Genomic DNA, 26,678 nt, shown 5'->3' with positions numbered 1-26,678 from the left:
ATGGCTGATCATCCCCAATCAGTACCCCGTTCCTGCCTTCTCCCCATATCCCCTGACTCCGCTATTTTTAAGAGCCCTATCTAGCTCTCTCTTGAAAGCATCCAGAGAACCTGCCTCCACCGCCCTCTGAGGCAGAGAATTCCACAGACTCACCACTCTCTGTGAGAAAAAGTGTTTCCTCGTCTCCGTTCTAAATGGCTTGCCCATTATTCTTAAACTGTGGCCCCTGGTTCTGGACTCTCCAAACATCGGGAACGTGTTTCTTCCCTCTAGTGTGTCGAAGCCCTTAACAATCTTATATGTTTCAATGAGATTGCCTCTCATCCTTCTAAACTCCAGAGTGCACAAGCCCAGCTGCTCCATTCTCTCAGCATACGACAGTCCCGCCATCCCGGGAATTAACCTTGTAAACCTGCGCTGCACTCCCTCAATAGCAAGAATGATCTTCTCATAACTGATCTGCTTTCCCCTCCCAGATTCCTTCGCTGACGTGAGCCAACGATCGGGACGTTCTTTCCGCCATTGACCACTGCGAACAGGCTTTCGGGGAGGATATTGGAACAGGGCTCGCTACGGCCTGCTATTTTATTTGTGTGTGAATTAGGAAACGCGGGACCTCCAGTTTCAGTCTGAACATACTTGCAATGATCTTGTCAATCACCTCAGATTTATTATATGCATTTCTTTTTTTTCCCCTCCTGTCTGTTTGGAGTTTTCTTTTTACCCGGAAGAAACCCCCCTTTCCCCTAACCCCCCCCCCCCCCCTCCAATACTCCCCTCTGAATTTCACCCTCACTGCCCCCTCCCCTTTCCAGCCCTACAAGAAGGAAGTTGTGCCTCCTGCCTTCAAGTAGTCAAGGACTTGCTCCTCTTCCGAACGGCGGCCAGCTGCAATTGTCCCGTCTTCTCAGCCTTTTGCCACCCACCCGCCGACTTGTGGGAGGGTTGGGTTGGCTTTTCCAAACGATCATTTAAAGATGGGAGGTGAGAGGAAAAGAGGGAAAACGCTGAAATACTGAGATTGGGAGGGAAAAACGATGTGTAGTAATCCTGATTCAGCAATGCCAAACTTGGCCACTGATATTTTCTTTTAAAACATACACTGGCATCCTCTCAGCGACTGAGTTTAAGTAGTTAGATCTAGCACCCGATGCTACCGTAGACTTTGCGCGGTGTGGTATAAGTAGAATTGGGAACGCCTCCTTCATTTTTAAGTCACATTTGTAGGTCCCTGTACATAAGGCATTTTCTTTAACATCCTCCACCCAGATTGAACCTTCACTCTGAATAATATTCACTCTGTGTCTCTTTCCTTGTAAGTATTGAAAGTTAATTTTTTTTAATCTGTATCCAGGGTGATAAGACTTAATATTTTTAAAAGTATATATAAAATCGGTTATGATTTTTAATAGCAGCACTACTGTTGCAAAAATGGGAACGGCGAAAATCCTTTCCCAGCAAATGCCCATTTAACAAGGGTTTGTCAAATCAGAACAGCTTTGTCCTCTTTGGTGTCAACTATATCTTGTACATGTGTGTTGACAAAACCAGTGACTTGGAACTGCATTGGCTGCTAACTTCTGAAGAATGTATGTATTTATTTTTTAAAGTCTTTTTTATAGTGTTCTGTTGTCTTTTCTTCAAGAAAGGATCAGAAAATGCAGAGGGGAGTGAGGGACGTAAGGTTTTCTAATCCAGGTATAAAATGTCAGTGCCATCTTTCCCCTTTTTAAGCCCCTAATTTTAATCGCTCCCCTCTTTTTCTCTTCCTGCCCATGCCAGCGATTTATTGGTCAAGGCAGTTTGACCAAAACTGTTCATCGAGGAGTCGTTATTAGAAAGAGAATCGGCCTGGTTTTGATTTTTGTACATGGCTACGATCATTTTCTTCCCCCTTAAATACGCCGAATCAACGTTGACATTGGGTGAACCTGAGCTCAAGGCAACGATGGTAGATCATTGGGTAGATCTGAAGAGCAAGTGAGTGGTGAGGAAAAACAGGAGAGGAGAAGAAGTTGTTCAAACGAGATATCTGGGCTCTCTTGTCCCGCCAGCACTCCAGCTTACTTGAACATCGAGCCCCATCCAGAGCTGGCCAGATGTGGTGTATGTCGTTAGTTGCCCGAATGCCCCATGCATACAAGGGCTCCACTCAGCCAACGTGTCGGAAAGAAACCAACCGCAGTGCAAATTGTCGGCACAGAATTTGCTGGTGAAAAGTTGCACATTCAATGCTGCCTGCTTGAGTCTCACTCGGCTCTTCCATGTTTTTGTTGCCAAATGAATATATTAATGGCTCACTCCTGGATTGTTGTGCCTTTTCTTCCCCCCACTCCCCTCTTTTTTTTTTTTTTTTTTAAAAGGCTAGTCGGCAGTAGATACTCCCTTTCTTGTTAAACTGCCCCCCCGCTTGTCAGTGGTGTTTGGAAGCACAAACTAGCTGACACTGTCCTTTTTTTTTTTTTAAACAGTTTCCCAAATAGTACTACTGTGTAAATATGAAGACTGGCTTGGAGCAGAGGAGAAGGGGTGTAAGTGCAGTAATGTGCAGGGAAAAGAAAGCAAAGAAACTTGCCAAAATGCCCCAAAAATAAGCCCCCTTGTCGATGCGGGAAGAGACTTTGTCTACAAGATTTTTTTTTTTAAATTAAATCGGAAGGGAGCCCATGGTTTAATTGCTAGCCTTGGCACACTGATTTTTTTTTTTTTTAAAGCAGTCATTCACGAAAAAAAAAGTTCCAGTCCATGTGCAAATGTGTCAATAACCACTGTGTGTGCGCGTGTGTGTGTATTTTCTAAAAAGTGTTTTGTGAAATTCCCGTGAATTTGGCTACCAGAAACGAGAGGTGATCTATCTCTGACCAGCTGAGGATCACGTGGGCACAACCTGGCTGCAGTCCCTCGATCTCAGGCACCTCATCATTAGATTCTGGGCACAGAGGGGTTCAATCGAATCTAGAGAAATCTGCGGTGACCAGCCTCCTGTGGACGATGTGGGCTAGCCAGCATTCTGATATTTCCTTCCCCCGCCCTCCCTCAAATATCACTCCCAAGTCACTGCTCAACTGCAGACCTTCAGACGCTAGGAGTTGTCGACAGTCAAATGCAGCAAAATAAAATACAACTACTGTGTGCAGTCTGAACGCACGCACACTTAAAATTACAAAAGCAACTTTGGTGATTCTGACAGAAAATGCAAAAAGTGACCTCTTTGATGGATTCTATATCCATCCCAGTAGAGTTCATCAAAATTTAGCAGGGTCTTATTTTATACCACTAACACGTTTTAAAGCAATCTATGCTAAGCAAAAAAATTCCGTAGGATCGCAACATTTTTGGTTACAGGTTGAATTTTTTTTTTTTTTTTTTCAATTGTCCCGCCTGTTCTGCAAACTCGCAGAGGTATCTCAACACCAAAGCAATTTGGCGTTTGCCAAACCAGGGTCTAGGGGCGTGCGTTAGACTGGCAGGCTGTATCCACAAATGGTCCTCAGGGAAAACATAAAGAAGGCAGAATTTGGACAGGTTTAGGTGGGGGGGGGGGGGGGGGGGGAGGAAGCAAGTTTGATTCTAGAAGCTTGCAAAATTCGAAGGAGAAGAATTAGTCCCTAAATAAATTTATCTCAAAACAAAATCTTACCTGTTATTTGGCAGCCAATGGCCTCCTCTTCTCAAATATGTAATAAAATTGCATTTCCTTCTGTACTGTAAACTTGAATGTCACTTTTTTAGATTAAATGTGCACCGATTCTTAACGGCCCCCTCGAATATTTAGTTTTTTTATATTTAAGGCGCATTAAGTTATTTCCCGGTCTATTTTTTTAACATTGGTATTTCATAAACTTTTTTTTGTATTTGTGTAAATAGTGAGTTTTTTGATTGTTAAGTGAAAACTATTGCTTCTTAGTACTGATGTTGAACGGTGTAACATAGGTTTGATTTGTGCAAAAAGCTGGGGGAGGGGGGTGGTTGGCTGGGGGGGGATAAGTCCACCTTTTCGTGACGCGATTCTGTCTCTAGTTCCTTGGTGTTCTTCTGAACTTGGTCCCTGCAGGAGTTGTGTTGACTCCAACCAAAATTCAAGGGATATCCTCCTCTGGTTGTCTGGCTAAAATAAATGTTTTGTTTTCATTTTTGTACCACTTCTTTTTCTTTTTTTTTGCGTGACAAAGATCGGGGTCCAAATTAAACAACTTTGCATTAACTCGGAGCTGGAGTTGCAAAGTTCTGCTTTCAACCAGACATTAATCGCTTGTCCTTGGAGGAACACCAGTCCCTGTGCTCTAGTATTTTCCGAAATCCTGAAGATTAAAGTTGCGTTGAAATCCGGATCCTTTTTTTTGTTTGCAAGGCATCGTGTGTTTTAGTTTGCGTTGTTGAAGATTGGCACCAGGCATGCGGCCTGTATTGGTCCAAGTAAGAGGAGTAATGACAAAACAAATCCATGTTGTATATTGTACTTCAAACCGTTTTCTGAATGTGTGTGTGTGCGTGTGTACGTGTATGTATTTTGGCTACTGGCAAGACTTTAAGGGAATTAACGATTAGTGGCTTCAAGACTTCTGGCTTGGTTCATTTTGTAATCACTCCCAAATTTTAGCCTGTGCACAGCATGTGTTTGTCTTGCCTGACCTGGATTTTATTTTCAGAAGTGACACAGCCTGACTAGTTAGGGGCCATGCAAGACTAGAATACCTGTTTGCGATTTTAAAACGGAGGAAAACACCTTTTTATTGGTAATGCAGATATAACTTTGCTCTTTGAGGGGAGTGCACTGATTTTTAAGCTCTGGGTCTAATGCCTGCAATAAAGCAACAAATGGAAGTGTCCTGTAACTATGTTAGTTTGACCATTTAGTGTTCCTGGCAGTGATTTTGTTGGCTTTTCTGTGGGGTGGGTTGAGTCTATCCTGTCTTGGGGAAAACCTCAAAATGTGAACTTTGCTGAAATGTAAAATGGTTTGAACTGCCCCCTTGCCCAACCGCCCCTTTTTAAAAAAAAAAAAAGAAAGTGCTCTCTGACCTTCTGTCTCGATGTCTAATGTACAGTTCTTTATTCCTGATTCTATTTAACGTTATTTACAATGCAATTTAATATGGATGTTATTTGTGTACATTTTAAAACTTATAAATAAAAGGGAGAGGAGAAAACTAACTCTTCAGTCTGGTTTCTTACATTTGAACAGAATAGTATTCTTTGCTCAGTCTGCCTTGGCCCATACCAGGAGTTCCCAACATTATTTTTGTCCCGTTTACCCCTGGAAACTTTAATAGCACATAACAATGTTATTTCACTTATTTATGAACAACTATTGATGAACAGATACTGTTAAACCAAACAGTCAGTCAATGAGAAAAAAGATGTACAAATACAGAATCAACAAATTTACCCCCTGGATCGGTGAAATTTACCCCAGGTTGGGGACCTTTGGCCAAAATGATCTCCCATTTTAACTACCTCTCCCATTCCCACACTGACCTTTCTGTCCTGGGCCTCCTCCAGTGTTAGAGTGATGCCCAGCACAAATTGGAGGAACAGCATTTTCTAACTCCCAAGTAACCCTTGCTTGGGACACTTTACAGAAGCCAATTAACCTACAAACCTGCACATCTTTCGAACGTGGGAGGATGGTCATACGGTCAGTCACGGGGAGAATGTACAAACTCCGTACAGACAGCACCCGTAGTCGGGATCGAACCCTGGTCCCTGGCGCTGTGAGGCAGCGACTCTACCACTGCGCCACTTCTCATCAGTTATTGGAAATAAATGTTGAGAGTTGAACATTGAAGAACAAGAATAGACCTTTTGGCCCACCATGTTCATGCCAAGGAATGGGATTTTTTTTGGGTGGGAGGGGTCTATGTCTGAGCCTATGTGGTGCTGCCAGCAAGATTCTCACTTTACCTGTACCTCACAGCATTTGTGCACATGGCAATAAACTCAACTTGACTTGAAATCACTGCTTGGGCTGACTTTGGTTTAGTTGACAGTGTGGAAAGTGGCCCATCGAGTCTCTGCTGACCAGCGATCCCCCTGAATGATGGTTTAAAGCGAAGATAGACACAGCATGCTGGAGAAACTCATCGGGACAGGCAGCATCTCGAGAAAAGGAATAGGTGTGTGTGTGTGTATATATATAGATATATGAAATGTGTATGTACATTATGTTATTACAGACAGGCAGGCACACTTACAGGCAGACACACACACACACACACACACACACATCTGGGCACAGGCACACACACATCTGGGCACACACGCACACACATCTGGGCACAGACACACGCACACACACATCTGGGCACAGACACGCACACACACATCAGCACAGACACACACACATCTGGGCACAGACACACATCTGGGCACAGACACACACATCTGGGCACAGACACACATCTGAGCACAGACACACATCTGGGCACAGACACGCACACACACACATCTGGGCACAGACACACACACATCTGGGCACAGACACGCACACACACATCTGGGCACATACACACACACATCTGGGCACACACACACACACACACACATCTGGGCACAGACACACACACATCTGGGCACAGACACACACACATCTGGGCACAGACACACACACACACATCTGGGCACACACACACACACACACATCTGGGCACAGACACACACACATCTGGGCACAGACACACACACATCTGGGCACAGACACACACACATCTGGGCACACACAAACGCAGATTCACAGGCGTACACATACATATACAGAGAGAGACGCACGCAGACAGACATACACACACACACACACTCTGACTGGTCTCTTGGTTTCCTGGTCCTCCAAAATATTCCAAATGGAATCTAAACTGGTGCGCGGCCTCTTTAAGAGGCTGGAGGGGGGGTGACGTCACCCTGCGAGAGGGTGGGGAGTGCGCAGGCGCGGGCTGCAGATCCAGCGAAGCGGGTCATGTGGCCCCGCCCCCCCCCGCGCTGCCCCTCCCCCCTCGCTCCATCACCGTCAGGCCCCGCCCACCCCCCCCTTCACTCCATCGCCGTCAGGCCCCGCCCACCCCCCTTCACTCCATCACAGGCAGGCCCCGCTCCATCACCGTCAGGCCCCGCCCACCCACTTCACTCCATCACAAACAGGCCCCGCCCCCTCCCCCCTCACTCCATCACCGTCAGGCCCCGCCCCTCACTCCATCACCGTCCGGCCCCGCCCCCTCCCCCTCACTCCATCACCGTCAGGCCCCGCCCCTTCACTCCATCACCGTCAGGCCCCGCCCCCTCACCCCCCCCCCCCCCCGGCAGTGATCCATCCATCCACAGTTGGAGCTCGAGCTGGAGCTGGAGCGGCCCCGCCATCAACGCGCGGCCCAGCGGCGGGCGGCCCTCACACGGTAAAGATGCGGGGAGACTGAGGGGGGGAGAGGGAGGATGAGGGGGGGGGGGGGAGAGGGAGGGAAGGATGAGGGAGGGATGGAGGAGAGGAGGAGGGAGAAAGAGAGGGGGGGGGAGAGATGAAGGAGGGATGGATGAGGGAGGGATGGATGAGGGAGGGCGGGAGAAAGAGGGGGAGTGGGGGGGGGAGAGACGGGGAAAGAGAGGAGTTGAGGGGGGGGGGTTGTGAGAGAATGGAGGGAAAGGGGGGGGTTGGGGGGAGAGAGGGAGAGAAACGGAAAATAGGTGCAGGAGTAGGCCATTCGGCCCTTCGAGCCAGCACCGCCATTCAATGTGATCATGGCTGATCATCCCCAATCAGTACCCCGTTCCTGCCTTCGCCCCATATCCCCTGACTCTGCTAGCCCGAAGAGCTATATCTAACTCTCTCTTGGGAGGGAGGGAGGGGGTGTGGGTGTAAGGAGGGGGACAAGGGGAAGGGGGTAGGGAGGGAGGTGGGGGTAGGAGAGAGAGGGAGGTGGGGGGGGGGGGGGGAGGGGGTGTGGGTGTAAGGGGAAGGGGGTAGGGAGGGAGGTGGGGGGGGGAGGGGGTGTTAGGAGGGGGACAAGGGGAAGGGGGTAGGGAGGGAGGTGAGGGTAGGAGAGAGAGGGAGGTGGGGGGGGGGGGGGGGTGTAAGGGGGGGGACAAGGGGAAGGGGGTAGGGAGGGAGGTGGGGGTAGGAGAGAGAGGGAGGTGGGGGGGGGGGAGGGGGTGTAAGAAGCAAAGATTATAGAGGAGCCTCTAGGATCTTTGGTAACAAGGGGCCGGGGGGGGAGAGGGAGGTGGGGGTGCAAGGAGGGGGAGGCAAGAACGCCTCTGGAAGAAATGCGCTTCGATCTGATAAAATTTGCGGTAAATTAAGTAATTTTTTTTTAACCAGCGCACTGCAAAACCCACTGCCTTGTTGCTCCTTTAGTCCGAGCCAAGCTGCAATCCTTAACGTGGGCATTGAATGCAACCCATATATTAAATACAATGCAATGTTACACGTTGCAGAATGCCTTCCTCCTGGAGGATTTTAACCGTTGCACCAAAAGCGAGAGGGGGAGGGAAGGGGGGAGAGAAAGAGAGAGAGGACGGAGGGAAGGGGGGAGAGAAAGGGGGATGGAGGGAAGGGGATAGAGAGAGAGGAGAGGGATGGAGGGAAGGGGGGAGAGAGAGGGGGGGGAGAGAGGGGGGAGGGGGAGGGAGAGGAGAGGAACGGAGAGACGAGGCGAGAGGGGGGGAGGGAAAGAAGCATTTGTCCACGTTGTTGGGGTCCTGTGGATTGCATTGTGTTTTGTATTTGGGAGGAGGAGGGGGGAGGGGGGGGGTGGAGAAGGTGGTGTGATTTATTTTGGTCAACCACGCCCCTCACCCTTTTTTTAGAAAACAGTTTAAAATACCACACTTCCATAACTTACTGCCTAACGTTTGAGCTTTGGCTTCTGGTGTCCAGTTTCATGCTGAGAATGTTCAAACGTTTTGTGATGTAGATTGCATTTATTCTGCAACCCCTCTAGTCCAAAGAAATAGTTTCTAAGTGGAGAGTTTTGATTTTCAAATTGTATTTTAGTACGTTTGTCTGTTTTATTGTCTCCCCCCGGCATAAATCTCTGTGGTTTTAGAACAGCAGTTTTAGTTTCTTGTCACGTGTACCGAGGTACAGTGAAAAGCTTTTGTTGCATGCTAACCAGGCAGCGGAAAGACAATGCAAGGTAGACACAAAATGCTGGAGTAACTCAGCGGGTGCGACAGCATCTATGGAGAGAAGGAATGGGCGACGTTTCGGGTCGAGACCCTTCTTCAGACTCAAAAGAAAATACATGATTACAATCGAGCCATTTACAATGCACAGATACATGATAAAGGGAATAATGTTTAGTACAAAACAAAGCCAGCAATGTCCGATCAAGGATAGTCCGAGGGTCTCCAATGAGGTAGATAGTAGTTCAGCACTGCTCTCTGGTTGTGGTAGGATGGTTCAGTTGCCTGATACCAGCTGGGAAGAAACTGTCCCTGAATCTGGAGGTGTGCATTTTCACACTTCTGTACCTTTTGCCCGACGAGAGAGGGGAGAAGAGGGAATGGCCGGGGTGCAACTGGTCCTTGATTACGCTGCTGGCCTTGCCGAGGCAGCGTGAGATTACTGGGGACAGTAAACAGGCTCTTGTTGTCTCATATCCCTCTCATGTAAACAACCTGCATCAGCAAATGACACAAGCACCCAATTGTCATCATTAACCAGGATGTAGCAAAAAAAAATAGCCTGTCCCTGATTAGCTAATATAACAATATAATCTTTTATTCTGTCTGGGAGGTGTTGGAGGTATTCAGTCACAAGTTTTCATCTTGCATTTTCATATCTGAGTGTTCTGGAAACGGCCTTGTGTGTCTGAGATTACAGTTCCATTTCCGTGCTGTGTCTCGAATCCGTTCTCTTCCTTCTGTGGTGTTCGTAATAGCAGTCATTTTAATTAGTTAGTTTCTCTCCAGTTCTAAGATGGCGGCAACAGGTGAGATGGGAAGGTGGTGCCATCAAGATTGGTGTTTAGAGATGCAGCGTGGAAATAGCCCCTTCGGCCACCGAGCCCACACCGACCATCTGTTTAAGAAAGAACTGCAGATGCTGGAAAAATCAAATGCTGGAGAAACGCAGCGGGTGAGGCAGCATCTGAAGAAGGGACTCGACCCGAAACGTCACCTATTCCTTTGCTCCGTAGATGCTGCCTTACCCGCTGAGTTTCTCTAGCATTTCTGCCTACCCACACCGACCATCGATCACCTGTTAGCATTAGTTTGAATGCATGAATGAATGCTTTATTGTGCCAGTGAAATTCTTTGCTTGCGTACCCAAGGTATGCCAATAGTCACCACATAAAGGGCACCAACAAAGTCACAAAGCATCCTGTGCCAGGTCCGCCTTTGTATTCTCCTACCCTCCCCCCCACGGCAGTCCCCCCACGCGGGGTCCTCCTTTGTTCCCGGTTGGTTCATTGGCTTCTGTAAATTGTACATTGTCCCTGGTGCGTCGGAGAGTGCTGGTCGGCGCGGACTCGCTGGGCAAAGGAGCCGACTTCCTCGCTGTATCTCTACAAAAAAAAATCCTCTGATTTCATGGACAGGTGATGGGGATTGGAAGAAGCTGGAAATAACTGGGACGATACATATATGTTCCAAAAGAGGCTCCAATGTCTATTCCTGAAGCTGGAAAGCAGTGTACCAACACTAATAGCAAGGCTATTAACAATGTTTGCTGAAGAAGTGAATTCTGTACTTCTTTTATGTAGAAACTGCGAGTTAAGGCAGAAAAGGTGTTATCCCTCATTCTCATCCACTCCCCACACACTAGGGGAAATTTACACCGTGCGGTTTAGTTTAGTTTAGAGATACAGCACGGACGCAGGCCCTTCGGCCCACCAAGTCCATGCCGACCATCGATCACCCGTACACCAGTTCTATCCTACACACACGAAGGACGATTTTCCGGATCCAATTAAACTACAAACCAGCTCATCTTCGGAGTATGGGAGGAAACCAGAGAAAACCTACGCAGTCACGGGGAGAACGTACAATCTCCAAAGGCTGGGATTGAGGCTGGGACTATCCCAACATTTAAGAAACAGTTAGACAGGTACATGGATAGGACAGATTTGGAGGGATATAGTCCAAACGCAGGCAGGTGGGACTAGTGTAGCTGGGATATGCTGGTGGGCAGGTTGAGCTGACGGGCCTGTTTCCAGGTTGTATCACTCTATGACATAGATGGTGGTAGAGTTGCTGCCTCACAGCGCCAGAGACCCAGGTTCAATTTTGATTTCGGGTACTGTCTGTACGGAGTTTGCACGTTCTCCCCGTGACCCGCGTAGGTTTTCTCCGGGTGCTCCGGTTTCCTCCCACACTCCAAAGACGTACAGGTTTGTAGGTTAATTGGCTTTGATAAATTGTGAATTGTCTCTAGTGTGTGTAGGATAGTGCTAGTGTACGGGGATCGCTGGTCGGCACGGCCTCGGTGGGCCGAAGGGCCTGTTTCCATGCTGTATCTCTAAACTAAACTAAACTGATAGAAGTGTATTATGAGAGGCATAGATAAGTAGACAGTCAGAACCTTTTAGTTTAGAGATACAGTGCGGAAACGGGCCCTGCTGCCCACCGAGTCCGCGCCGACCAGCGATCCCCGACACTAACACTATCCCACACACACTAGAGACAATTTACAATTTCACCGAGGCCAATTAGCTTGCAAACCTGTACGCCTTTGGAGTGTGGGAGGAAACTGGAGCACCCGGAGAAAACCCACTCGGGTCACGGGGAGAACATACAAACTCCGCACAGACAGCACCCGTAGTCAGGATCGAACCCTGGTCGCTGGCGCTGTGAGGCAGCAGCTCTACTGCTGCGGCACCGTGTCCAAAGATGGGTTTAGACCAGAGATGCCATCTACTTCCTCTCTCCAGAGATGCTGCCTGACTCGCTGAGTTACTCCAGCATTTTGTATCTATACTTGGATAGGTTAGGTTTAGATAGGTATGTTGCAAAGCCTACCTGAAGCGTCGTTGAAGATCTGCTGCTGAGGGTGTGCGCGATTTTGGCGCCGTTTAGAGGGGGCGGGTTTAAAACGCGATTTTCTCTAAGCTGTTCCAATCGAAAATGTTCAGCCTAGTTAATTATTAACGAAAAATCGCTGGAAGACCCCGTAGCAAAAGCTATTATTAGGTTTAAAGGCCTTGAATAATAGTTATAGTAGTTTAAAAATCAATCTTTAAACCCGCGACCGTCAGCAACCGCAGGGTCTCATAAAGCAAATAGCAGAAGTTAGGTTGTATATTTTTACATTAAAAAGGGCTTCTAAAGATCCATTTATACTAAGTTTAATATTGCGAGTAGCTCAATTTGGGCCCATTATATCGCGCAGTATTTTTCTCGGCATTTGAGGCACAAATCTACCGCAATGTGAACGTTCTAAACCAGCGCGTTCCACAGGGACCCACTGGAAAGCTGATTTAAATGGGCATTTATTTACAGCAATTAAACACTAAATTCCTTCCATTTGGCCTATAAATTAATGTAAATGAGATTTAAAAATCATGTTTTATTGTGAATTATTTGTGAATATTATTTGGACATTTAGGCTATTTAAAAATGTTAATCATTTATTAAGAAATGGATAGATGTTTAGATCTAGTAATTGAAGTCTGAAATTAGCTACAATTAGGTAACTAACTAATTATATGCTTTCATTTCAGGTAATCCAAGTAAGATTATTTTATATTTGTTTCAGAATGCTTCAATCTATGATAACTGAAAATTTCATTCAGTTCTCTTAATTTTTAAGAAAGTTATGGGCTTTTGACTGTTCACGATCACAGCTTTTTTGTTATGTCCATAGAAAATCAATAGGGAACAAGATGCTCATTTCCCAGTATGAAAATGGCCATAACTTTTTAAATACTTGAGATATGAAAGTGAATTAGGTGTCAAATTAAACTTATTTTTATGCTTTATCTGATGGGATAAATTACAGACTTGATTTTTAAAATCTCAAAATTTTGTAACATTGCTAGTTTAGAGAGATATGGGCCAAACAAGGCCAGGTGAGACTAGTGCAGATGGGTCATGTTGGTCGGTGTGGGCAAGTTAGGCTGGAGGGCCTATTTCCCCACTGTGTAAGTCTATGAGATGGTCTTGGCATCACGTTCGGCACAGACATTGTGGGCCGAAGGGCCTGTAGTTGTGCTGTTATGTGTAAAAATATCAGGTGAAAGTTGTATGTTCACATTCAGCCCTGGTTCATTATTCAGTAGGGACAGGTCACTGGAAGTTACTGATGGAAATTTGCTGACAAACATGCCTCCATGTTATCGACGTGTTATAACAGGCCTGAGCTTCAAATACTCGAGAGGACACGACACACCTGGGTGATGCAAACATAAAAACAATCAGCCCAGGCGCAAGGAACTGCAGACGCTGGAGTCTTGAGCAAAGCACAAAGTGCTGGAGGAACTTTGGGTGGTGCAGTGGTAGAGTTTGAGTCTGAAGAAGGGTTTCGGCCCGAAACGTTGCCTATTTCCTTCGCTCCATAGATGCTGCTGCACCCGCTGAGTTTCTCCAGCACTTTTGTCTACCAGCGGTAGAGCTGCAGCCTCACAGAGACCAGGGTTCCATCCCGACTATGGGTGCTGCCTGTACAGAGTTTGTACGAATTGCTTCTCCCAGTCACCTTAGATTTCTTCAAGCTCTCCGATTTCCTCCCACACTCCAAATTAGTGCAGGTTTGTCGGTTAATTGGCTTTGATAAAACTGTAAATTGTTCCTTGTGTGTGTGTGTGTACGATAGTGTGAGTGTACGCGGGCTCGGTGGGCCGAAGGGCCCGTTTCCGCGCTGTATCTCTAAACTCGGCGGGTCAAGCATCACATCTGCAGAGGGAATGGACAGACAACATGTCGGGCCGGGACTCTTCTTAAAGACTGACTCACAAAAAAAATCTGATTGGGAGAAGCAATTTGTTGCTGACTAACCCGTACGCTAAAACAAGGTGCAGGAGTTGGAAATCGGAAATAATAGCAGCCAATACCCGGAACTCACAGCGGGTCGAGCGGCATCTGTGAGAAGTAAAACAGAATTAATCTGGAATGTTGGAGGCTAAGAGGAGATTTGATAGAAGCATAGACTGATGGGTGTTGAATCTGTGGAATTCTTTGCCACAGATGGCTGTGGAGGCCAAGTCAATGGATATTTTTAAGGCAGTGATAGATAGATTCTTGATTAGTACAGGTGTCAGGGGTTATGGGCAAAAGGCAGGTGAATGGGGTTAGGAGGGAGAGATAGATCAACCATGATTGAATGGCGGAGTAGGCTTGATGGACTTAATGGCCTAATTCTACTCCAATCACTTATGATTTACAATTCTGAGTGGCAGGGACAGTCAGAACCTTTTTTTCCCAGGGTGGAAATGTCAAAGAGTAGAGAGCATAGTTTTAAGGTGAGAGGGGGAAGTTTAAAGGAGATGTGCAGGGGCAAGCTTTTTTTACACAGAGGATGGCGCTGCTAGAGGTGTTGGTGGAGACAGATACGATAGTGGTGTTTAAGAGGCTTTTAGATAGACAGACGGAAGTGCATGGAATGGAGGGATATGGCTTGGTGTAAATGTAAAAATTGTCCCTAGTGAGTGCAGGAAACCCGCTGGTCGGCACGGACCTGGTGGGCTGAAGGGCCTGTTTTCTCCCACATTTAAGAATGTACAGTTACTTGGCCCTCTGTAAATTGGCCCTGGTGTGTAGGGAGTGGATGAGAGAGTGGGGTAAATAGAAGTAATGTGAACAGGTGATCGATGGTCTGCATGGATTCAGTTGGCCGACGGCCCTGTTTTCATGTTGTATCTCTAAACTAAACTAAATCCATGTACAAGACTGACCACCCCCCCCCCCCTCCCTCCTCGCCAATCTTTGCACATCACCAATCCTTGCCACTCGTCACTTTGATTTCATGTTTCATGTATTTTGTGTTTTATGACTGTTGGCAGACCAATTTCCCTTCTGGGATAAATAACGTTCTGTCGTATCGTATCTTAGAAGCTGGAGTAACTCAGCGGGTCTGGCAGAATCACACTAGTGTACGGGGTGATCGTGTGTCGATGCGGACCCGATGGGCCGAAGGGCCTGTTTCCACGCTATATCTCTAAACAAAACAAAGACCATGTACAAGTGGCGGCTGTCTGAGAACCTGCTACTGTTCACGTCTGCTGTTTGAGAAGAATATGTCTCGGCATGTTGTTAAAGAGTGTGTGTCCCCTGTGTGTCCCCCTGTGTGTGTGTGTATATGTCTATGTGTATATGTGGGTGTGGGTGTGGGTGTATATGTGCATGCGTGCGTGTGAGTGTCCCTGTGTGTGTGTGTATATGTCTATGTGTATGTATGCGTGCGTGTGTCCCTGTGTGTGTGTGCATATGTCTATGTGTGTGTATGTGTGCATGTGTGTGTCCCTGTGTGTGTGTATATGTCTATGTGTGTGTATATGTCTATGTGTATGCGTGCGTGTGCTTGCCTCTCGCCTTGGTCAAGTGGGACTGTGGCCTGTAACATTGCCAGGTAAATCCACCTCTCCCTTCTATAACAAAAGGAACCCTGAGCGTTGATTTTGCAGACAGTCCTTCCCTGTCCTGTCTTGGGTTGTATTTGCCTTTTCCGTTCCGGGAATCTACAACCCGCTGCTGGTCCACTTCGTTCCCTGACCATGTCACGAATCGGTCTCACAGGAAGCCGGCTGAGAGGTTACTAAAGGAGATGGCGCCGTTTAGTACAAAATACTTCCTGGCAGGCTGTTTTTCCGCCCTTTGGCCTTTAAACAGGAAGGGTAGAATTGGGGAGGGGGTGGGAAACTCGGCGGGCCAGTCAGCATCTGTGGAGGCAAAGGGATGGTCAATGTTTTGAGTTGAGTCGCCGCATCAGGACGGCTTGACCCACCGATGGAACCCGAGGAAAGCAGCAACTCTGCCGCTGCACCACTGTGCCACCCTGTCATAGAGTGATACAGTGTGGAAACAGGCCCTTCCGCCCAACTTGGCCACACCGGCCAACATGTCTCTGCTACACTAGTCCCACCTGCCCACGTTTGGTCCATATCCCTCCAAACCTGACCTATCCATGTACCTGTCTAACTGTTTCTTAAATGTTGGAATAGTCCCTGCCTCAACTACCTCCTCTGGCAGCTCGTTCCATACACCCACCACCCTCTGTGTGGAAAAACAAACCCCTCACACAAAGGGTGGCGGGTGTGTGGAACGAGCCGCCAGAGGAGGTAGTTGAGGCAGGGACTATCCCAACGTTTACTGTCCACATTCTCCAGCGATGCTGCTTGACCCGCTGAGTTACTCCAGCACTTCGTGGAGTGTGTGTGAATCTGGGCGAGTGACTATTGATCGGAGTCGGTGTAACGGCCTAGACCGTAGGTGAAATTTCCATTCTGTGGCATCTTCTATTTACCTTCTGGGCTTGTAATGTTTAGAGAGGAATTGAGCAACGTTTATTTGTTCAGAGAGTGAATGTGATCGGGAAGGAATACCTCAGAGCACACATATGCTGGTTTAATTTAGTTTAGAGATACAGCGTGGAAACAGGCCCTTCGACCCACCGAGTCCGCACCGACCAGCGATCCCCACACACTAACACTATCCTGCACACACACTTGGAACCCGGGTCTCTGGCACTATGAGGCAGCAACTCGACCGCTGCCCCATCGTGCCACCAGCAGCATTTATTTGTTCATAGAGTGAACGTCATTGGAAAGGAATCTCTTGGAGCTCAGACAAGCCTGAAGGCCACAGTGTGCAGGAGAACGCAGGGAAGTGAGGCCAAGTGGAGAACGTACAAACTCCGTACAAACAGCACCAGTGGTCAGGATGGAAACCGGGTCTCCGACGCTGCAATTGCTGTAAGGCAGCAACTCTACCGCTGCGCCACCATGCCGCCCCTGGTTACTAATCATCGTTCATTGCTTGAGAGGTGAAGGAAGGAGGGGATAGTAGTGGTAGATGATAGTAGAAAAATGGGTGCACACCAGATGATCGATGGCCGAAGGGCCTGTTTCCATACTGTACCTCTCTCTCTCGTGCCTAAATTAAGTGTGGCACGGTGGTGCAGCGGTAGAGTTGCTGCCTTTCAGCGCCGGAGACCCGGGTTCGATCTTGACCACGGGTGCTGCCTGCACGGTGTTTGCACATTCTCCCCGTGACCCGCGTGGGTTTTCTCCGAGATATTCGCTTTCCTCCCACACTCCAAAACGTACAGGTTTGTAGGTTGATTGGATTGGTGTAATTGCAAATTGTCCCTAGTGTGTGTAGGATAGTGCGAGTGTGTGGGGATCGCTGGTCGGCGCGGACTTGGTGAGTCGAAGGGCCTGTTTCCGCGCTATATCTCTAAACCAAACTAAACTACACCTGTGGATAGTCGAGATTCTGGAAAGAGACAAAGAATTGGGGCGAGGGGGGGGGCGGTGGTAATATTTGATATTGAACAACAATCTGCCAGTTTCTCGGTTAACATTCCACTGATTACCTTTTAATCCGGGATTAATTTAATTACGTGAATTTTAATAACCCCAGCTGCCACAGTGGGATTTGAACTTGTGACTCTGGACCAGTTCTCTGGTTGATGGTCCTGGAACTTAGCGACTTCACCAACATACCCCGGCTATTAGTTTTACAGATACAGCGTGGAAACAGGACCTTGGTTAGCTTCTTGTTGCCTGCTAACCTGTCAGCAGAAAGACAATACATGATTCCACTCCATCCATTTACAGTGTACAGATAGATACACACCTGGTCGGGATGGAACCCGGGTCTCTGGCGCTGTGAGGCAGCAACTCTACCGCTGCGCCACTGTGCCGCATTTAAACGGTTTCATGGTCCTCTGTTGTCTGGTCGGCACAGCAACCTGTGGCAATGGCAGGCATTCTTTTCCCTCCCCCCTCGCTCACTGAATATCTGCCGAGGTGCCAGGATGTTGCCTGGCCTGGCGATGCGGAAGGTTTATCCAACCCTGCCTTTTGTAAGATTCACCTCGGGCTGCTACTGAACGAGCCCATCCGTGTGCAGGAAGGAACTGCAGATGCTGGTTTAAACCGAAGACAGACACAAAAAGCTGCAGTAACTCAGCGGGACAGGCAACATCTCTGGAGAGAAGGAATGGGTGACGTTTCAGGTCTGAAGAAGGTCCTCGACCCGATAAATGTCACCCATTCCTTCTCTCCAGAGATGCTGCCTGTCCCGCTGAGTTACTCCAGCTTTTTTGTGTCTGTCAGACCTCATCCATGCACTGCCTCCCCCCGCCCCCTCCCATCACACTCTCTGAAGCCTTTGATCTTCTGCAACTGAAGGAATCGAGTCACATCCTGTCACTATGTGCCACCAAGGAGTTGGCCTGTAAACTGCGGGGCTGTGGGAAAGAGAGTGTTGTGAGCTGAATTAGATTATTGTAAGAAGGAACTGCAGATGCTGGTTAGCACCGACGAAAGACACAAAATGCTGGAGTAACTTAGTGGGCTATGAAAAAACACTACAACCAAATAAGCTCTGAACTACATAGACAGGGGGCATTAATTTTGTCTTTTTGCACTATTATTATTGTGTGTGTGTGTGTGTCTCTACATATATACATGTATATGTATGTAAGAGATAGACAAAAAGCTGGAGTAACGCAGCGGGACAGGCAGCATCTCTGGGGAGATTGAATAGGTGGTGTTTCGTGACATGCCTTTCTTGTAACTGGGCATCATGTCCGGCAGAGACATTATGGGCCGAATGGCCTGTTGTTGCGTTATGCTGTTGCATGTTCAGGAGTGCAGCTGGGATGTGATACATGTTCTGGACTGTTTTGGAGAGCAGGCACTCTCTCCGGAGACCCAGTCAATATTTTCACCTCAACGATCAGCTCGCCTGTGTTGATCACGTTGCTGTTTGCGCAGAGTGTTGTGAGCTAGATTTAAATTAGCGGCTACATTCCCTTTACCGGAACTCAGCTGTGAACCTCTTGGGACCACTCTCCCTCATCTCCTCTCTCCCATCTGGCAAGAAACATAGAAAATAGGTGCAGGAGCTAGCCATTCGGCCCTTCGAGCCATTCTATATGATCATGGCTCATATTTTTCCACTTTTCCCTTGATTCCGTTAGCCCTGGGAACTATTGTATATCTAACTCACCCTTGAAGGCATCCAGTGAATTGGCCTCCACTGCCTTCTGTGGCAGCGAATTCCACAGATTCACAACTCTCTGGGTTTAAAGGTTTTTCCTCATCTCAGTCCTCAGTGTGTGTGAAAACGCACACCTCCTGATTTAGGGGCAGTTTCTTTCCAACTGTTATCAGGCAACTGAACCATCCTACCTCCAACTAGAGAGCGGTCCTGACCTAACGTCAACCTCAATGAAGACCATCACGCAAACCAACCTCCCTTCCATCGACTCCATCTACACCTCATGCTGCCTCGGCAAGGCCAGCAGCATAATCAAGGACCAGTCGCACCCTCTCCCATCAGCCAACGCACACCTCCAGATTCTGGGACAGTTTCTTCCCAGCTATTATCAGGCAACTGAACCATCCTACCACAACTAGAGAGCAGCGCTGAACTACTATCTACCTCTTTAGAAACCTTCAGACTATCTGCAATCAGACTTTACTGGGCTTTACCTTGCACTAAACGTTATTCCCTATATCATGTATCTGAACACTGTGGATGGCTCGATTGTAATCATGTATTGTCTTCCCACTGACTGGTTAGCACGCAACAACAAGCTTTTCACTGTACCTCTGTACACGTGACTATAAACTAAACTAAGGGAGGAAACCGATAGAGGAGTGTCCAGAGAAAAACTATATGGTCGCAGAGAGAACTTGCAAACTCCACACAGACAGCGCCTGAGGTCAGGGGCGGCACAGTGGCGCAACAGTAGCGTCACTGCCAGAGACCCGGGTTCGGTCCTGACCACGGGTGCTGTCTGTACGGAGTTTGTATGTTCTTGTAATCATGTGGATTTTCTCCGGGTGCTCCGGTTTCCTCCCGCACTCCAAAGACGTACAGGGTTCTAGGTTAATTGGCTTGGTGATAATGTAAATTGTCCCTAGTGGGTATAGGATAGTGTTAGTGTGCGGGGATCGGTGGTCGGCGCGGTCTCGGTGGGCCGAAGGGTTTTTTTTTCGTGCGGTATCTGTAGACTAAACTTAAAAACTCTGCAAGACAGCAGCTCTACCACCCATTCCTCTGCATTTACGTGTCGCCCGTATCCTTCTCTTCCGTATCCTTCTCTTCAGATGAACAGCGGGCCCCTCAACAACAACAACAACAACGACAGGACCTCCGCCGTTGTCGGCACCTTCTCCGCCGCGATGGTGGCCCCCGAGCCCGGCTCCAGCACCACCCTGGCCAACCCCGGTGTCTCCTGGTTGCCCGACACCCCCACGCCACTGGAAGAGCCGATTTTCCTGATGACCACCGCTGCCCAGGGCGTCTCGGGGTTCTTTGTGTGGACGGCGCTCCTAATTACCTGTCAGCAGGTGAGAGAAACCACTTCACCCCAATCCCCATGACACGCCTCTCAAACCTGGATAGAGTGGACGCCGAGAGGATGTTTCCACTAGTGGGAGAGTCTAGGACCACAGTTTCAGAACAAAAGGACGTTCTTTTAGAAAGGAGGAATTTCTTCGGTCAGAGGGTGGTGAATCTGTGGAATTCATTGCCACGGACAGCAGTGGATGCCAAGTCAGTGGATAGTTTTAAGGTAGGGATAGATAGATTCTTGATTAGTACGGGTGTCAGGGGTTATGGGGAGAAGGCAGGAGAATGGGGTTAGGAGGGACAGATAGATCAGCCATGATTGAATGGCGGAGTAGACTTGATGGGCCGAATGGCCTAATTCTGCTCCTAGAATTTATGGATTCATGAACTTCCGGGCCTGTGTTGTATCTTCTGTCTAATGCCTCTTCCTGAACTTGGATTGGGAATGGTTTAGATTTGAATTCGATTTGGGATTGGTTTAGATTTGTGAATGGAAACCGAGATTGTTTTCTCTGGAATGTCTTGCATTGAAGGGCCACCTGCTAGAAGTATATCATAGAAACATAGACAATAGATTCAGGAGTAGGCCATTCGGCCCTTCGAGCCTGCACCACCATTCAATATGATCATGGCTGATCATCTAAAATCAGTACCCCATTCCTGCTTTCTCCCCATATCCCTTGATTCCCTTAGCACAAAGACCTAAATCTAACTCTCTCTTGAAAACATCCAGTGAATTGGCCTCCACTGCCTGCTGTGGCAGAGAATTCCACAGATTCACAACTCTCTGGGTGAAAACGTTTTCCTCATCTCAGTCCTAAATGGCCTACCCCTTATTCTTGAACTGTGACCCCTGGTTCTGGACTCCCCCAACATGGGAACATTTTTCCTTCATCTACCCTGTCCAATCCTGTAAGAATTTTATATGTTTCTATTAGATCTCCTCTCATCCTTCTAAATTCCAGCGAATACAAGCCCAGTCGACCCATTCTTTAATTGTACAACAGTCCCGCCATCCCGGGAATTAACCTGGAGAACCTACGCTGCACTCCCTCAATAGCAAGAATGTCCTTCCTCAAATTAGAAGACCAAAACTGCACACAATACTCCAGATGCGGTCTCACCAGGGGCCTGTACAACTGCAGAAGGACCTCCTTGCTCCTATACTCAAATCCTTTCACTGATGTACAAGCACACCCAGGTCTCGTTGCACCTCCCCTTCCCCTAATCTAACCCTCTCCCCGTCTCTCCCTCTCCCCGTCTCTCTCTGTGTCTGTGTCTCCGTCTGTGTGTCTCTGTCTCTCACTCTCTCTCGCTCTCCCCCTCCCATTCCCCCTCCCCCTCCCTCTCTCTATCTCTGTGTCTCTCTCTGTCTCTCTCTCTCTCTCCGTGTCTCTCTCTCTCTCTCTCTCTCTCTCTCTCTCTCTCTCTCTCTCTCTCTCTCTCTCTCTCTCTCTCTCTCTCTCTCTCTCTGTCTCTGACTCTGTCTCTCTCTCTGTCACTCTCTCCCTCCCTCCCTCTCTCCCTGTCCCGATGTTGCCAGGGCTTGTCACTGACGTGTGTGTAGCTGATGGTTGCTGAGTGACGACACACACACCATTGAGACGTGCAGCCTTGGTGCAGTGCTGTCTCCTGGCTCCAGTACAACCCTTGCCTGTTGCTTCATTATCACGGAAACCGGACATGTTTAGCTGTCAGATCCCTTTCTGCACTCGTCCCGTCGTTTAGTTTAGAGATACAGCGCGGAAACAGGCCCTTCGGCCCACCGAGTCAGCGCCGACCAGCAATCCCCGCACACAAACACTACCCTACACACTTTATTGAAGCCAATTAATCTACAAACCTGTACGTCCTTGGAGTGTGGGAGGAATCCAAAGATCTCGGAGAAAACCCACACAGGTCATGGGGTGAAGGTACAAACTCCGTACAGACAGCAACCGTAGTCAGGATCGAACCCGGGTCACTCACTAATGGTTTCAATGCTACTTCATTGTCACAGTGAAATGCTTTGCTTTGCATCCAACCTGGTAAAACCACACAGCAGACCTCACCCAGGCACAAGATCCTGACTACGGATGATGTATGTGTGTGTGTGTGGAGTTTGCACGTTCTTCCCTTGACCCGCGTGGGTATTCTCCGGGTGCTCCGGACTCCCCCCACATCTCCAAGACTAGCGGGTTTGTAGGTTAATAGGCCCTCTTGCAAATTGCCCCCTAGTGTGTAGGGAGTGGATGAGAAAGTGGGTTAACATGGAGCTAGTGTGACGGGTGTTCGATGGTCAGCGTGGACTCGGTGGGCCTAATGACCTGTTTCCACGCTGTACCTCTAAAAATAAAACTATAAATCTCCATCCCAAAGGTGCCTGATTATCAGAGATTTACTGCAGTCACATCTTGGGACCGTGTTCATTTTCCACTCTAATGAAAATAAATTGGGTCATTCACATAAAGGCTTTATCCTTGGTTGTATGGTATAAAAACACAAGAACAGGTGGTAGAGTTGCTGCCTGGGGGGGGAAGTCCAGAACCAGGGGTCACACAATTTAAGAATAAGGGGTAGACCATTTAGAACTGAGATGAGGAAAAACATTTTCACCCAGAGAGTTGTGAATCGGTGGAATTCTCTGCCACAGAAGGCAGTGGAGGCCAATTCACTGGATGTTTTCAAGAGAGACTTAGATTTAGCTCTTAAGGCTAAAGGGATGAAAGAATATGGGGAAAAAGCAAGAATGGTGTACTGATTTTGGTTGATCAGCCATGATCATATTGAATGGTGGTGCTGGCTCGAAAGGCCAAATGGCCAACTCCTGCACCTATTTTCGATGTTTCTTGCCTGATGGGAGGGGAGAAGAGGGAGAATGGTCCCAAGACGTTTAAGGCTGAGTTCTAATAAAGGAAATGTAGTCTTTTCATAGAACATAGGTGCAGGAGGGGGCCATTCGGCCCTTCGAGCCAGCACCGCCATTCTTTGTGATCATGGCTGATCGCCCCCAATCCTGCACCTATTTTCTAGGTGCAGGATTGCACCCCCCTTCTCTTGCACCCCCTCCTTCCCTTGCACCCCCCCTTCCCTTGCACTCCCCTTCCCCCTGCCTTGCAGCCCCCCTCCAGTTTGCACCCCCCCTTCCCCCTGCCTTGCACCCCTTCACATCCCATGCGCCGACACCTCTTTTCTTCTTGCAGATTTACATGCACCTGCGATGCTACAGTGTCCCGAACGAGCAGAGACACATTGTACGCATCCTCTTCATCGTCCCCATCTACGCCTTCGACTCGTGGCTCAGTCTGCTCTTCTTCACCAACGACCAGTACTACATCTACTTCAACACCGTCCGTGACTGCTACGAGGGTACGTGGGCGGTGTGGGCTGCGCGGTACCTCTCCCAGCTGGCTCCTACATCTGGGCAAACTGTCCAGAAGGTCTTGCATTCAAATCGCCAGAGACAACTACAAAGTTTACTATGTGTAGCTAGGAAGGCTTTGACCTGAAACGTCATCTATTTTCTTCTCTCCAGAGATGCTGCCCGTCCTGCTGAGTAACTCCAGCACTCTGTGAAACGTCACCTATCCATGTTCTCCACAGATGCTGCCTGACCCGCTGAGGAACTCCAGCACTCTGAAACGTCACCTATCCATGTTCTCCACAGATGCTGCCTGACCCGCTGAGTTACTCCAGCACTCTGTGAAACGTCACCTATCCATGTTCTCCACAGATGCTGCCTGACGACGCTGAGTTACTCCAGCACTTTATGTCTATCTTCAGCTCTTACTCAGAGTCAGACAGACAGAGCTAGTGTAGGCTTGATGTGCATTAGTGTAGGGGACTGTCATATGAGGAAAGATTAAAAAGACTAGGCTTGTATTCACTGGAGTTTAGAAGGATGAGGGGGATCTTACAGAAACATATAAAATTATAAAAGGACTGGACAAGCTAGATGCAGGAAAAATGTTCCCAATGTTGGGCGAGTCCAGAACCAGGGGCCACAGCCTTAGAATAAAGGGGAGGTCATTTAAGACTGAGTTGAGAAAAAACTTTTTCACCCAGACAGTTGTGAATTTATGGAATTCCCTGCCACAGAGGGCAGTGGAGGCTAAGTCACTGGATGGATTTAAGAGAGAGTTCTAGGGGCTAGTGGAATCAAGGGATATGGGGAGAAGGCAGGCACGGGTTATTAGACAATAGACAATAGGTACAGGAGTAGGCCATTTGGCCTTTTGAGCCAGCACCGCCACTTAATGTGATCATGGCTGATCATCCACAATCAGTACCCCGTTCCTGCCTTCTCCCCATATCCCCTGACTCTGCTATCTTTAAGAGCCCTATCTAGCTCTCTCTTGAAAGCATCCAGAGAATTCCTGATTGGGGACAATCAGCCATGATTACATTGAATGGCGGTGCTGGCTCGAAGGGCTGAATGGCCTACTCCTGCTGCACCTATTATCTATGTTTCTATGGGTGACGTTTCGGGTCAGGAGCCTTCTTCAGGCCCCTTTTGTTCAGCGGCCAGACCTGTTGCGCGACGGCAGATGGTGGTATTTGTGCCCGGCCTCATGTTGTTGTTTCTCAGGGGCCTGCAGGCAGAGCTTGATGCTTGTTCAAAGGCCATTGCTTAGCAATGCGTAGCTTAATCCTTTCAAGAGACAGGAGTGACAAAGCATCTGCTCCGGTTGCCTGGGTGATGGCAAAGGGATGTGTCGGTACTGGTGTGGGAGTTACCCAGGACAGTGTGTTCGAAGAGTAATTACAAAGTCGTAATGAAACGCTTTTACATTTTATTCTTTAAAAAAAAAAAAGATTCTTAAATCAGTGGTAGAGTTGCTGCCTTAAATCAGGGGCGGCACGGTGGCGCAGCGGTAGAGTTGCTGCCTCACAGCGCCAGAGACCCGGGTTCCATCCCTACTACGGGTGCTGTCTGTACGGAGTTTGTACGCTCTCCCCGTGACCAGCGTGGGTTTTCTCCGGGTGCTCCGGTTTCCTCCCATACTCCAAAGATGTACAGGTTTGTAGGTAGACAAAATTGCTGGAGAAACTCAACGGATGCGGCAGCATCTATGGAACGAAGGAAATATGCAACATTTCGGGCCAAACCCTTCTTCAGACTGATGAATTAACCTACAGGTTTGTAGGTTAATTTGGCTTCAGTTAAAAAATTGCAGATTGTCCCTAGTGTGCGTGTGCCGGGTAGTATTTAATGTGCGGGGATCGCTGGTCGGCGCAGACTGGGTGGGTCAAAGGGCCCGCTGTATCTCTCAACTAAACTAAACTATCTTGGTGCCGTGATCTTGAAAGTTGCTCTGTGCAAAATTAGTGGCCGCGCTTCCTATGACTGAATATGACAGTGTGTTTTGGAACTTCCCATGGTTTGGGAAGAGTGTGTCAGAATTCCATGTCATAAAGCATGGAACAATGAACGGACAGCACAGGAACAGGCCCTTCGGCCCGCAGTGTCTGTGCCGAACATGATGCCAAACAGGTTAAACCATTCTCCTCTGCCTGCACATGCTGCATATCTCCCCCTCGCACAGTCCCTGCACATCCATGTGCCGATATAAAAGCCTCTTAGACGCCACTATTGTATCTGCCTGCACCACCACCCCTGGCAGCGCGTTCCAGGCACCCAACACTCTCCGTGTAAGGACAAAAACTTACCCCGCACATCGCCTTTAAACTCCCCCCCCCCCCCCCCCCCTCTCCTTTAAAACTATGCCCTCTAGTCCTTGACATTTCCACCCTAGGAGGGGGGGGGGAGGGAAAAATATTCTGTCTGGCCTGACTCGGCTTCTCATAAATTGAAGTACTTCCATCAGGTTTCTCTTCAACCTCTGACGTTCCAGAGAAAACACGCCAAGATTGTCCAACCTCTCCTTCCAGCTAATAGCCTCTAATCCAAATGTCAGTGGTGTTGCCAGCACAGGGTACCATATAGCGTGGGAGGAATTGAAACGAGACGTGTCTTCTGTTTTATACCAATGAATAATTTATTAAAGCAGTGAATGTACGACAATTACCCAACATGTGTGGGTTTATTAATTTATAACCGATGAATATTTTATGCATTGTTTATATCCCTGCAACAAACACCAGTTAGTTTGGTTTAGAGATACAGCGCGGAAACAGGCTCTTCGGCCCACCGAGTCCGCGCCCACCAGCGATTCTGGTCCTTTCTCTCTCTCTCTCTCTCTCCCACAGCTCCGGGCATCATTCTCCTAAATGTCCCGCAGAAGGGA

General features: G+C 48.2%; 2 protein-coding genes across 5 annotated transcripts in view; both read left to right on the top strand.

The window, feature by feature from the left end:
* Nucleotides 1-5,154, top strand: part of csnk1e (casein kinase 1 epsilon) — a 44,907-nt gene extending 39,753 nt beyond the window's left edge. For both annotated transcript variants that reach the window (XM_033013242.1, XM_033013241.1), the window contains exon 11: nt 477-5,154. The gene's annotated coding sequence lies outside the window, so the exon portion shown is untranslated. The remainder of the gene's footprint in view (nt 1-476) is intronic.
* Nucleotides 5,155-7,298: 2,144 nt separating this feature from the next.
* The window catches only part of tmem184b (transmembrane protein 184B), a 54,269-nt gene continuing 34,889 nt past the window's right edge, over nt 7,299-26,678 (top strand). For all 3 annotated transcript variants that reach the window (XM_033013240.1, XM_033013239.1, XM_033013238.1), the window contains exons 1-3: nt 7,299-7,385; nt 20,208-20,450; nt 23,634-23,799. In XM_033013240.1, coding sequence (XP_032869131.1) covers nt 20,208-20,450; nt 23,634-23,799 — 409 coding nt within the window. In that variant the 5' untranslated portion in view covers nt 7,299-7,385. The remainder of the gene's footprint in view (nt 7,386-20,207; nt 20,451-23,633; nt 23,800-26,678) is intronic.

Source organism: Amblyraja radiata, chromosome 38 (assembly GCF_010909765.2).
Source record: "Amblyraja radiata isolate CabotCenter1 chromosome 38, sAmbRad1.1.pri, whole genome shotgun sequence".
NCBI classification, from domain to species: Eukaryota; Metazoa; Chordata; class Chondrichthyes; order Rajiformes; family Rajidae; genus Amblyraja; species Amblyraja radiata.
This window is presented reverse-complemented; position numbering and strand designations above follow the sequence as displayed.